Source organism: Eulemur rufifrons, chromosome 1, assembly GCF_041146395.1.
Source record: "Eulemur rufifrons isolate Redbay chromosome 1, OSU_ERuf_1, whole genome shotgun sequence".
Lineage (NCBI taxonomy): Eukaryota > Metazoa > Chordata > Mammalia > Primates > Lemuridae > Eulemur > Eulemur rufifrons.
Genome location: NC_090983.1, coordinates 31797670 through 31811916, shown reverse-complemented (window position 1 = coordinate 31811916; position 14247 = coordinate 31797670). Strand labels below are relative to the sequence as shown.

The 14247-nt window shown below is 39.0% G+C and overlaps 1 protein-coding gene across 1 annotated transcript in view; it reads left to right on the top strand.

The window, feature by feature from the left end:
* The window catches only part of LOC138395176 (aldehyde oxidase 4), a 63315-nt gene that overhangs the window by 32532 nt on the left and 16536 nt on the right, over positions 1-14247 (top strand). Inside the window, exons 17-24 of the mRNA XM_069487786.1 lie at positions 261-430; positions 750-864; positions 1426-1548; positions 3289-3385; positions 8993-9117; positions 11094-11227; positions 13677-13764; positions 14079-14165. Coding sequence (XP_069343887.1) covers positions 261-430; positions 750-864; positions 1426-1548; positions 3289-3385; positions 8993-9117; positions 11094-11227; positions 13677-13764; positions 14079-14165 — 939 coding nt within the window. The remainder of the gene's footprint in view (positions 1-260; positions 431-749; positions 865-1425; positions 1549-3288; positions 3386-8992; positions 9118-11093; positions 11228-13676; positions 13765-14078; positions 14166-14247) is intronic.

Genomic DNA, 14247 nt, shown 5'->3' with positions numbered 1-14247 from the left:
TTACCCTGAATGTTTTAGGATGTTTTCTTTTGAGGTGGAGGGGAAGGTTGTAACCAGAATATATCCCTTACCATAGTACTCAATGGATATTTGTTAACCTTGGCTCATGGATGTAGACACCTAGTTGCCTGTAGTTTTTTGTGGTGGTTGTTTTGTTTTGGTTTGGTTTTTTGCCTTGGGATTAAGCCAGATATATCAGACCCAATTTTCAGAGTGTGAGAATTTCTGGTGGCAAAGTAACTCACTTTGTTCCTTAACAGTGTGTGGATCCCTACCAACCCCCTCAAGACCCAGTTGGACACCCAGTGATGCACCAGTCGGCCATCAAGCATGCCACAGGAGAAGCTGTGTTTATTGACGACATGCCTCCCATCGACCAAGAGCTCTTCCTGGCTGTAGTCACCAGTACCAGAGCTCATGCAAAGATCATGTAAGGAAATAAAAGATGTTTCTATGTATTACTGAAATGCATTCACACTTTCACATTGAAACTGAGAGCTTATTATATATCTAAGTCAATTGAAAATATTCATTTTTCTCTTCTGAATGGGAATCAGTCACTTTTAAGCATGGTTATGAAAGAATCTATAACCAAGAGTTAGAACACCTGCCAAATGCTGGTATTTTTCAACATAGAATATTGCTTCATAATTTAGTTATGAGGTCCCTTGTGGCTTTTCCCTATGTTTGAGGAATCGTTTATATCATACATTGAACTTTAATATCTACCTTCAAACTTTCTCTCCTAGATCAATTGATATTTCAGAAGCCCTGGCACTTCCAGGGGTGGTTGATGTGATAACAGCAGAGGATGTTCCGGGAGATAATAGTCATCAAGGAGAGATTCTCTATGCACAGAATGAGGTGTGTGATTTGTGTGTGGCTTATTATCTTAATACTTTGCTGAAAATGCCAAAATGATTATTGGTTATGACTATGATATCCATGGGTTAGTGTTCATTCACAAAGATTTATTGGGAACCAATGACTCCACATCAGTGATTCTCAACTTCTCTTTTGAATCATGGATCCCTTTGAGATTCTGATAAAAGCCCTAAGTCATCTCAGGGAAGGCTTCTAAAAGGTCGTGGAAGTCATGGGAGCAAGATAGAGCATAGGACATTGAACGAACCAGCAGAATGTCGGGATAACTGGATCACTGTGTGTGCTGTGGTTATGGTGAGGAATGCAGCTAAAGACAGCCAGAAGGCAGATATTTAAAAACCAGATAATTAAGTTCTGTGTCGAACTTTTTGTGCCCCCTAAATCCTACTCAAGCCACTGTTTGAGTTTATTCTCATAGGTAGAAAACAATCTTTCTCTGGGTCACAAAAACCCAGTGGGTAAATGTAAGAATGTGGGAACAGTAATTCCTTTGTAATGATTCTATGTTTTAGCTAATTACAACATGTACCTTTTCTGCAGGTAATTTGTGTGGGTCAGATCGTCTGCACTGTGGCAGCTGACACCTATGCTCATGCAAAAGCAGCAGCTAAAAAAGTGAAGATCACTTATGAAGACATAGAACCGAAGATTATCACAATAGAGGTAGTTGGACCACTTTGTGTCTTCTAGACTGATTAGAGCAGTGTACTTCGGGCAGAATTCAACCCATAGAGTCATAAAATAGCATAAGTTGGGCTCCATCTATGCTCTGCTCAGTGTTGTCTATAGTTCTAGAGCGAAGGCTCCAGCAATGTGCACCTCAGGATGGAACACTGAGACCTTTCCTGCTAGACTCCTCCTTCCCAGCAGTGCTTCTGCAGGGACCCATAGGAATGAAGCATCCTGTGCCCACGTCCCCTGTGGCCTCTTGCCAAGGCATGGCCTAAAAATACAGATAAGCAACACCAGAGAAATGTCCTTATGACCTCACATACGAAACTACTCAGTGGGAAAATCTAGAGCACTGTGGAACTCATAAAAGTTGTAACATTTACTGTATTGGGTCATCTGTCTCCCTGTCCACTTACTACTTACGTGCAGACTCCAGACTACTTAGATTCACAATCTGACTCCGTCATTTAGTAATCTCTTACTAGCAACAAACGCTTTGGCAAATTACTTAAACTCCTCATACTTCAGTTTCCTCATCTGTAAAATAAATGGGAACCATAAAAGTACCTATACCAAAAGGTCATTGTGAGGTTTAAATGAGAAAATCCAAGTAAAATGCTTAGAATGGCACCTAGGACAGCGAATGCATTCAATAAGCGTTGGCTGCCATTTTTGTTTTAGCTGTTGTTATGAACAAGGGCAAGGATATGTTGTATTATGCTTTACATCCCCAATGCCTAGTGAAGCTCTAAACCTACAGTTGACTCTCAATAACAGGTGTTAGAAGATGGAGGGATGGAGGGATGGAGGGATGGAGGGATGGGTGGGTAGATGGATACATAAGCAATATGAACCCCCCCAAGTAGGATGCAGTCTTGAACATCCTCTTTGAGTCTCCTCTATTCTTCCCAACAGTTGCCAAGTTCACGTCTTTCCCTGTTATCCTTTAAATGCCCCTTAAGTCTGCCCCTTTCTGTCCACTCATTATCACTCCACCCTCCAGCCCAGTTCTCACCACCTTCTTGTCAAATTTACTATAGTAACCACTCAAAGAGGCTCTTGACTTCCATTTCAGCCCATCTATCTACCACGTTAACTTTTCTAAGCCACTAAGTTCATCAGATCACTGTTCCTACTCAACAGTGCCCCTTAGAGAAGGTTCAAACTCCTTAGTGCATAGTCTAGCCTCCATCCACCTTTCCAAACCCATCTTCTGCTGTTTCTTGGTAGAAAACTTGCACCCCAGCCAATCTAGCCTTGTCCTCCTTTTGGCCCCTCAGCTTGGTTTCAACCTCAAACTATTGTTTTATAATGTGTCATTGACTTAAATGATTCAGGATCCAACTGAGGTCACCTATACGAGGCCATTTCTGCGCACTCCAGGCCCCAGCAGCCCATTCCTTCTTGACCTCTCTTTACTCTGTTGTGTACCCCAGAGTTGACACCTAAATACCAAACTGCCTCAGATCGTCACTCAGCCATCTAGAGGTGGGACCATGTATACCCTTTTATGACCCTCAATTCTTCCCCAAAGCACTGAACAAAATTAGTGAGTTACCAACACCTGTAATCCATTTGCATCCACTCTCTGCTAACTCTTCATGCTCTCTGGCTCTGGGTATCTAGGTGTGTAAAGATCTGCTGAAGTAAGAGAAAGGAATTTTGATGGGGGACAAATGGCTTATTAGAATGCCAAAAATTTTTTTTGATTGGTTTGTTTTTTCATTGCAGCAAGCCATAGAGCACAATTCTTTTCTGTCTGTTGAGAAAAAAATCGAGCAAGGAAATGTGGAGCAAGCCTTTAAATATGTTGACCAAATCATCGAAGGTGAGTAGTCTTGGGCCAAAAAAGGAAGTTTCCGAAATTGAAGACTCTACTTTCAATCGTCTGGTTTGAGAAATACTGAAACTCTAAGGCAGTGCTTCTCTATCTAAGTGTGATTTTTAGATAATAATTTAAAATGCACGAGAAGTTTACAGCTTGGTGAGTTTTTATATATGTATAAACTTATGCAAATACGACCTCCATCAAAATATAGAACATTTCCAGCACCCCGCAAAACTTCCATATATCCTCTCTTAGTAACCACCCCCCCGCCAAGGTATTATTCCAACTTTTATCCCTGTAAATTAGTTTTGCCTCTTTTGAACTTCATATAATTGAAATCTTGCAGTATAACCTCTTTTGTGCCTACATCTTTTATTTAACATTATGTGTGGAAGAATCATCCATGTTGTTGTCTAGATTATTATTTCATTTTTATTGTTTGGCAGTATTCCATTGTACAAATATTCCACAATTTTTTTGTCCTTTCTACCATTGATGGACATTTGAGTTGTTTTCACTTTGGAGCCACTGTGCATAAAGTTTCTATAAATATTATTATGCTTGCCTTTTGGTGAACATAAGCACTTATTTCTAATAGAATATACCAAGGAATGGAATTGCTGAATAATAGCATATTTACATTTTATTTATTTTTTACGTTTATTTTTTTTTTATTTCAGCATATTATGGGGGTACAAATGTTTGGGTTACATATATTGCCTTTGCCCCACCCAAGTCAGAGCTTCAGGTGTGTCCATCCCCCAGACGGTGTGTACTACAACCATTAGGTGTGAATATACCCATCTTCTCTTCCCCACTCCTATCTGCCCAACACCCGATGAATGTTACTACTATATCATATTTACATTTTAGCTTTAGTAGTTAATTCCAAAATTTTTTTGACATGTACCAATTATACTACTATTAGCAATTAAGAGTTCCATTTTTTTCCTTTGTCATTCTCAGCCTTTTTAGTTTTATCTAATCTGATAGGTGTGTAGCAGTATCTTATGGTTTTAATTGGACTTCTTAGATAACTAATGATGTTAAATTCTTTTTATATGTGTATTGGTCATTGGGCTTTTATGAAATGTCTGTTCAAGTCTTTTGCCTGTTTTATAATTTCTTAAATTAGAAGTACTAATTATAATTAATTATAATGTAATAACTGTTAATTATTTACTAACAGATATATAGGAGGTTTCTTATTGTTTTTGATTGGTTACAAGTATTGCAAATATCTTCTCCCAGCCTGTGGGTGACCTTTTCACTCTCTTTATGGTGCCTTTTTATAAACAATTTTTTTATTTTAATGAAAGTCAATTTATCAGTCTTTTCTTTATAGTTGTGCTTTTGTGCGCATTGAAGAAATTTTTGTCTATCCAAAGGTCATGAAGTTATTCTTCTATGTTTTCTGTTAGAACCTTAATTGTTTTAGCTTTTGCATTTAGCTCTGTGATTCATCTTAAATTAATTTTTCGTATGGTATGAGATAGTGGTCAAGATTACATTTTTTTCATGTGGCTATTCAATTGACCCAGCACCATTTATTGAAGACTACCCTTTCCCTTACTGAATTGCAGTGCAACTTTTATTGTTTTTCAGGGGTTTATATATGTGTTCTGTTACTGAATTCTCTATTATATTTTATTAGTCTGTTTACCTACATTTATGCTAATACCACAGTGTCTTACTTGCTGTAACTTTATACTAAGTCTTGAAATCTGATAATTTGCTACTGTTTTTCCAATAGTACCTTAGCTATTATAGGTTCTTTGCATTTCCATATAAATTTATCACTAGTTTGTCAATTCCACCAAAAATAACTTGGTGGGGGTTTGATTGGGATTGCCTTGAAACAATATATCAATTTGAGAGAATTGAAACCTAAATAATATTAAGGATTCTAATACTGAACATGATAGACCTTGCCTTTTATCTAGGTTTTCTTTAATTTCTCAGTGTTTTTTCTGGTGTTCACTATAGAGATTTTGCACACTCTTCTTAATATTGATTCCTAGTATTTGATATTTTGTGATGCTATGGTAAATGATATTATTTTTACTTAATTTTCTACTTGTGTCTAGTGTATAAAAACACAATTTTTGTATATTGATTTTATATATAGCAAGTTTGCTAAATTCACTTACTAGTTTAATAGTCTTAGAGATTCTCTTGAATTTTCTATGTACATAATCTTGTCATGAGAGTTTTATTTATGTTTTCCAGTCCTTGATACTATTATTTGTGTTTTTGGTTTGTTGTGACTTAGGGCACTGGCTAAGACGTAGTTAGTATAATTTTTAAAAATAGCAATACCTAGATCACACCCCAAACCAATGGAATTAGAATTTTAGACTATCGGTCAGGGCATTAATATTATTTAAAAAGGTCTCACAAAATTCTAATGTGTGGCCAAAGTTGATAACCACATCTGTCTTTATTGAGACAGTCACTGTTGATTTTTCGTGAGAGAGTAGTAATTTTCACAGGATCTATTACCTACTTCTAAATAACTGGAATGAGAAGTGCTGTAAGCTTTTTTTTTTTTTTTATTAAAACCTAGGAGAAACCTTTAGAATACTTGTTTGTCAAAATCATTCTGTTTTGTTTTGTTTTATTTGAGACAGAGTCTTGCTCTGTTGCCCGGGCTAGAGTGCTATGGCGTCAGCCTAGCTCACAGCAACCTCAAACTCCTGGGCTTAAGCAATCCTTCTGCCTCAGCCTCCCAAGTACCTGGGATTACATGCATGTGCCACCATGCATGGCTAATTTTTCTATATATATATATTTTTAGCAGTCCATATAATTTCTTTCTATTTTTAGTAGAGACGGGGTCTCGCTCTTGCTCAGGCTGGTTTTGAACTCCTGACCTCAAGTGATCCTCCCACCTTGGCCTCCCAGAGTACTAGGATTACAGGCCAACATGATTCTGTTTAAGTAGAAAATGTAGACTGCCTTCCAATTATAAGAACAAATCACTACCTCAGAAGAGTAGTGAGATACAACCACTAAACACGAGAGGTGCTCAGAAGTTTGACATTATCTACTACTTATGCAGAACATTCATTACTTGTAATGGATTCTATTTAAAAAATTAAATGAGATTTTACAAAGACTATAAATTTGGGCCAAAGAGTATTTAATAGTAATATTATCAGCCAACAGTAGTCAAGTACTTACTGTGTCAGACACCATACTAAGCATTTTACATGCATCATGTGATTTAATCCTAATATCAACCCTAAGAGATTAGTATTATTAAACCTATTTTAAGCTACTAAGTATTTACTACTTACTATTTACCATGCAAGCAGAATAACTCTGAAAAGGAGCCTATCAGTGGCTTCATTTTTAAAACAAGGAAACTGAGGCTTATAAAAGTTTATAAGGGCCGGGCACGGTGGCTCACGCCTGTAATCCTAGCACTCTGGGAGGCCGAGGTGGGCGGATCGTTTGAGCTCAGGAGTTCGAGACCAGCCTGAGCAAGAGCGAGACCCCATCTCTACTAAAAATAGAAAGAAATTATATAGACAGCTAAATATATATATAGAAAAAATTAGCTGGGCATGGTGGCGCATGCCTGTAGTCCCAGCTACTCGGGAAGCTGAGGCAGGAGGATTGCTTGAGCCCAGGAGTTTGAGGTTGCTGTGAGCTAGGCTGACGCCACGGCACTCACGCTAGCCTGGGCAACAGAGTGAGACTCTGTCTCAAAAAGAAAAAAAAAAAAAAAGTTTATAAGGTTGATAAGACTGAGGTCTCATATCCAGTTAGCAGTAGAACCAGGAATGGAGCCCAGGACTGGCTGACCCTAAGGCCTTGCTCTAAGCAACATGGCATATTTTCTTTTAATTGTCATTGTTACCCAAAAGGCAGAAGATTAATGAGGTGCCATTCAAGATTTTACCATTTGGGATCTTTGCCATTTTGGATTTTGGCAATTGTGGGAGTTTAGACATTTGGCACAAGTGGGAAATTTGAAATGGGAAGGGAATTTGGGCAGGAACAACTAAGAGTCACAGAGCATGCCAACATGGAGAAATGTGGTGTAGTGATTAAGAGCGTGAAGTCTGGAGTCGAGCTGCCTAGGTTTGAATCCCAGCTCTGCTACTTACTACCTATGTGACCTTGGACAGCTTACTTAACCTTCCCCTGTCTCAGATGCCCATCTGGCAAAACAGATAATAATACATGCCTCATAGGATTGGTATGAGGATTAAATGAATTAATTGTCTATAAAGCACTAAGCCTTAGAAAAATACCTAGCATATTGTAAACCCTGTGTAATTAAGTAAATAAATTTGAGTTTAAAATATGCCAAAATAAAATATTATTTTGAGCTGAAGGCAATTAAGAAACAGCAGACATAGAAAAAAAGTTCTCTAACCTTCTCCCAATTTACCTAAAAGTGGGGCATAAATTTCCATTTGTAAAGGTGTTCCCTTTCCCCTCTGTTGTACCAGGATGGACAGAACAAGAGGCAACTCTAGAGTCTTAGCCCAGAGATGGCAGTGAGAGGAATCTGCATAACAAACCTCACTAATATAACCTTTATCTTGTATTAGTTTCCCCTAAATATTTATCTTCTCACAATTTACCACTCCTAGAAGCTCAAAACCCCTTTCCTTTGTCTTGTCCCTTCTCCACAAATTTATTGTCCTTTGTTAAAACGGTATAGAAGCTTCCAGGCCTGACTCACCACCTCTTTGAGGTTTACAGTTCATTGCTGTGAGCCTCCCCTTCATATCCAGGTGCAATAAACCTGTTTCTCCTGTTTAAAAAATTTCAAGTAAACCCTTTCTCTTGTTAAAAAATTTACAATAAAATTATGTTGATTTTAGCTTGAAGTCATATACACTCTGTAAGCAGACTTTTGGGGGGGGGGGTGGAGGGCATTTTTGCATGACTTGTATTCTATTGTCCCAAGAAATAATTTTAAATAATCGTTTGATTCTGGAAAACAATTCACTTGTTTTAACAGAACAGGGATTTTTCAGGTAGTTGTAAGGTGAAAACACTATCTTCAGATATTTAAACTAGGGCCAAATGTCCCTCTTGGTGTAGCCTACAAAAGATAAGGATATACTGAACAAGCTGAAAATCTCATGTATACCGGTAAGAGTAGGCTGGTTTTAGGGAAGGGAACAACCTCAGCTCCACCATTTTAAATCTGTATGTCCTTTAGCAAGTTATTTATTCTTCCTGTGACTCAATAATCCTCAACATCATCTAACAGAGGTACATATTTTCCCCCATTTTACAGCTGAGGAAACTGGGATTTAATAACTTGCCCAAATTCACTGAGCAAGGAGGTGGCTGCACTTGGGTATATAGTCAGATTAGTCTGTGCTCTCAAGTTCAGCACGTCACAGGTCTAGCCACCCACTTCACAGATGAGGAAACTGAGGCTAAGAGACGTTAAGTGAATTACCTAGGGTCACTCAGTTGGTTGAGCACCGAGCAGATTAGAAAAAGTGGCTTAATCAAATGATATAAAGTCCGTCTCTCCCCAAACTGAAGCCGCTCACTCTTTATAAGCAAAACTCCACCAAGAGCTCCCACATTGTAACTCATGATTAAACACTGCCCTGTGTTTATGCTTTACAGGTGAGGTCCACGTGGAAGGCCAGGAACATTTCTACATGGAAACGCAAACTATCCTGGCTATCCCAAAAAGAGAAGATAAAGAAATGGTGTTACATCTTGGAACGCAGTTTCCAACCCATGTGCAGGTAACAGGATAGCCTTGGAAAATGAGACTCCAGATGGTCGTGTGATGCGAGGCCTTTGCACCCAGGCCCTCTACTGTCAGGGCCTTTTGATCCCTCCCACTCCTATGCCTCGAACTCCCTGTACACTCGACATTAGCTAAAGTCCAGAATGAAGAAAATGGGGCAAAGGTGTCCTTAGAAGGGCAGACCTCTCAAAGTGATACGGTTTTGCTACCTTCCAAAAGACAGGGCAAGATTCATCTTTCCCTTACAATTGATATTGTAAAAAGTTAATCTCAGGAAAGTCAAAGCCTTAGTATTATACTTAAATTTCCCTTAGGGGTTCATTTGTATTGCTATTCTATATGAATGTTCTTGTGTATTGGTGGTACCTATGTAAAGCAATTGCCTTTCCAAGACGTTTTCAGCCCAGCTCAGTAAGTAGCATGTAAGTTCCAATCCTGTGCCAGTGGTTGAGGTATAAGGCATTGCCACACCCAGGAAAGTGAAGAAAATCCTCTGATATTCCCCTCTTCCAAAATATGGAGTTGTTGGTCCTAAAATAGTGCCAGGCACAGGAGGGTCTTTTAAAAATCATACTGGGGGAAGGAGTCATGACAATCATCACTGACAGGGAAAGCTGGAAGCTTCCTGGTGGAGCACAGGTGAGCTGACACCCTGAGGTCCTGAAGGGGTGGGGAGGCTCCATGGGAGAAGCAGCTGCCATTCAAGGCAAAATGAAAGGCCGAGGACATTGATTCTGAGCTGGGATGTGGCTGTGGCCTACACAGTTGCAAGTTTTGACATGGACAGAGGAGGCGATATGAGCTTTGCCCTTAAGCAGCTGTGTGCTCTCCAACAAGTCACTGAGTATCAATATACTTTTCTGCAAATTGAGGGAGGTGATAAAGATCACCTCTGAGGTCCCTTTTGGTAGGGGGTCTGTGACTCTGGGCTCCAATGGAGAATATGTATGTCCCAAAGTCACCAATGCCAACTATAACCAACAGCTCCTGGGTTGCAGTCAGCTGCAACACAGCAGGCATTTCCCTGGGGTCAGTAGGGCACTGCGTAGCCACAACCTGCCACAGCCCAGAATCTGGGGCAGCGTCAAAAGCAGGCCCAGTAACAGATTGGAGTAGACGTTTTTCCAAAGAAGATATATGAACCACTAATACATACTTGAATAGCTGTTCAGCTTGATTAGTCACTAGGGAAATGCAAATCAAAACCACAGTGAGATACTACTTCCAAACCCACTAGAATGGCTATAATCAAAAAGACAGGCAATAACAAGTATTGGCAAGGATGCAGATAAACTGAACCTTCATACATTGCTGGTGGGAATGAAAAATGGCACAGCCACTTTGGAAAACGGTTTGGCTGTTTATCAGGATGTTAAACATAGACTGAACATAAAACCCAGCAATTCCACAACTAAATATCTACCCAAGAGAAATGAAAACATATGTCCACAAAAAGACTTATGCACAAATGTCCATAGCAGCATGACTCATAATAACCAAAAGTAGAAACAACTCAATGTCCATCAACTGATGAATGGACAAACAAAATGTGATATATCCATGCAATGGAATATTATTTAGCCATAAAAAGGAATGGAATACTGATAATGTGCTACAACATGGATGAATCTTGAAAACATTATGCTAAGTGAAAGAAGCCAGTCACAAAAGACCACAAATTTTATGATTCCACTTATATGAAATGTCCAGAACAGGCAAATCTATAAAGACAGAAAGTAGATTAATAGTTGCCCAGTGCTGGGGGGTTGGAGGGAGATAAGGATGGATTGCTTAAAGTATACAAGGTTTCCCTGGGGATGCTGAAAATGTTCTGAAGTTAGATTATGATGATGGTTGCACAATTCTGTAAATCTAAAGTATTTGTTGAATTACTAAATTTCTTTCATGGGCAGAGTTTAAGGTGAACTATTAAATTGCACTTATATGGCTTTCTGGACTTACCTCTTGCAGGAATACGTGGCTGCAGCACTAAATGTCCCAAGGAGCAGAATTGCCTGCCACATGAAAAGAACTGGAGGAGCGTTTGGGGGGAAAGTGACCAAGCCTGCTCTGCTCGGAGCTGTCAGTGCTGTGGCTGCCAGCAAGTAAGAGTCAGCAGTCTGCGTAGCATTAGCATTAGCGCCACCCGAGTTCCGTCAGCCCCGCACCCCAGCTTTCAGCTCAGCTGAGGTTAGCGGAGTAAAAGGAAGGTCAAAACCCCAACCTTAAAAAAAAGACACATTTTATTATGAAATAAGCTGGGGGCTCTGCTGCTGCCTGGGAATATTCACATAGCTTCTGCATTGTGCAATTGGAATATCCAAACACTTGGAACAGCCGTGCCTTTTCAGAACCTTGTAACTACCGAAGTTCACCAAGATATACTCAGGACAAACTTAATTTCTCCCAGGCTACTGCTACAAAAAGAAAATCGTAAACATCTTAGCTCATGGGAACTTTCCAACAATGGAAAATGTCCTGAAAGTAGCAGGTTTGCTGGCACTGGGGACATTTTATGACAGGGAGTCTGAATGCAAGGAAGGTTGAGCATGACAGAGCATTGGGTGTCAACCCTCTCAGTCTCAACATCCCCATTATGGCAAATATTTTAATGCCCCTTGACTATATCAAAGTGAAATTCATAATTATACACATAATTACAAAATAATCATACAGTTCCTTAATATCATATAAAAAATAATTTATAACCTAATAATATCATTGCAATATATAAACTCTCAGATATAACTAAGCCAGAATAATAATAAATTTTTTTATTTCATAGGTTAAAATCTGTTAGTATTATTATTTTTTTTCATTATTTTAATTTCAAAATATTTTGGGGATACAAATGTTTTTGGTTACATGGATCACTTTTGTAATGCTTGCTTGAGTCAGTGTTATAAATGTGCCCAGCACCCAGATAGTGTTCATTGTACCTATTAGGTAGGTTTTCACCCATCCTCTCCTCCCCCCCACCCCCTGCTTGATTTACACTGAGTTTTCCTTTGCTCTGTGCACATGTGTGCCCATTGGTTATTTCCAATTTATTAACAAGTACATGTAGTATTTGTTTTTTCATTCTTGAGATATTTCACTTAGGATAATGGTCCCCAGTTCTATACAAACTCTTGCAAAAGGTATTAATACATCATTTTTATGGCTGAATAGTATTCCATGGTATACATATATCACATTTTGTTAATCCACTCATGAATTGATGGGCACTTGGGTTGATTCCACATCTTTGCAATCGTGAATTGTGTTGCAATAAACATTCAAGTGCAGGTGTTTTTTTGATAAAATAACTTCTTTTCCTTTGGGTAAATACCCAGTAGTGGGACTGCTGGATCAAATGGTTGATCTACTTTTAGTTCTTTGAGGAATCCCCATATTGCTTTCATACAGGTTGTACTAATTTGCAGTCCCACCAACAGTGTATAAATGTTCCTTTCTCTCTGCATCCATGCCAGCATCTACTGCTTTTGGACTTTTTTTAAATAAAAGCCATTCTAACTGGAGTACGGTGATATCTTGTTGTGGTTTTAATTTGCGTTTCTCTGATGATGACCATTTTTTCATATGTTTATTGGCCATTAGTCTATCTTCTTTTGAAAAGCTTCATGTCTTTTTCCCACTTTTTAATGGGGTTGTTTGGGTTTTTTTTCTTGCTGATTTGCTTGAGTTCTTTGTAGATCCTGGTTATTAGCACTTTATCAGATGTATAGCTTGTGAATATTTTCTACTATTCTGTAGGTTTTCTATTTGCTCTGTTGATTATTTCCTTAGCTGTGTGGGAGCTTTTTAACTTAATCAATCACCATTTATTTATATTTGTATGATCTTCTATCTAGAAAACCCCAAAGACTCAGCTAGGCATGGTGGCTCACACCTGTAATCCTAGCACTCTGGGAGGCCAAGGCGGGAGGATAGCTTGAGCTCAGGAGCTCAAGACCAGCCTGTGCAATACTTCAAACTATACTACAAAGCTATAGGAACCAAAACGGCATGGTACTGGCACAAAAATAGAGACATAGACCAATGGAAAATATAGAGAACCCAGATATAGAACCATCCACATATACCCAACTGATCTTTGACAAAGCAGACAACAATATGCCCTAGAGCAAAGAAGAGCTATGCAATAAATGGTGCTGAGAAAATCAGATAGGCACGTGCAGAAAAATGAAACAGGATCCATCTCTCTCAAAACACATGTGCAAAAACACATGAGAACAAAAATAAAGTCAAGATGGATGAAAGACTTAAAAATGTAATGCATGAAACCATAAGAATTCTAGAAGAAAACGTAGGAAAAACTCTTCTAGATAGCGGCCTAGGCAAAGAATTTATGAGTAAGACCCCAATGCCCATTACAGCAATAATATTTTTTTTAATTTTAATGTCCCATAAACTTCCAAAATGTTGCCTAAGGACTGTTATGACCCCCATTGAAAACCAATAAGCTAGATTATCTCTAGTCCCCTTCCCCCATCTCTATGTTTCTACAACTTTGTGAAGCATCCAGCATATTAACTGTATCACTTCCCATAGGACTGGCCGCCCAATCCGGTTTATCCTGGAGCGTGGAGATGACATGCTGATAACTGCTGGCCGACACCCACTCCTCGGGAAATATAAAGTGAGTGAGAGAAATGGTTCAGCAAACTGCCTAAGACACTGTCCAGTGTCAACCAACCAATACTAAAGACAACTACTACATTCCATCCCCTTTGAAAGGGATATTTGAATGCTGCCTAAAACGAGTCAGAACCTTCTGTCAGGATCATGTTCAACTTGGGCACCATCTTTACTATTCCTCTGGTCACTGGTGTATACAATCATGTGGGTAAGCTAAGTATGGATTGACAACCGTGATCAGAGGTATCTGTGTACAGCATGATTTGGTTGCAAAGGACTGTCGCAATGATTGTTTTACTTGTTATCACTTTGTAGATTGGATTCATGAACAACGGTGTGATCAAAGCTGCTGATGTTGAACATTACATCAATGGCGGGTGCACTCCTGATGAATCTGAGCTGGTAAGTAAGAAACATGCTTTTCCCAAAGGTTACCAGTGGAGCTATGTGTACCACACTTCATATGCATGAGTGTTTGTTGTAC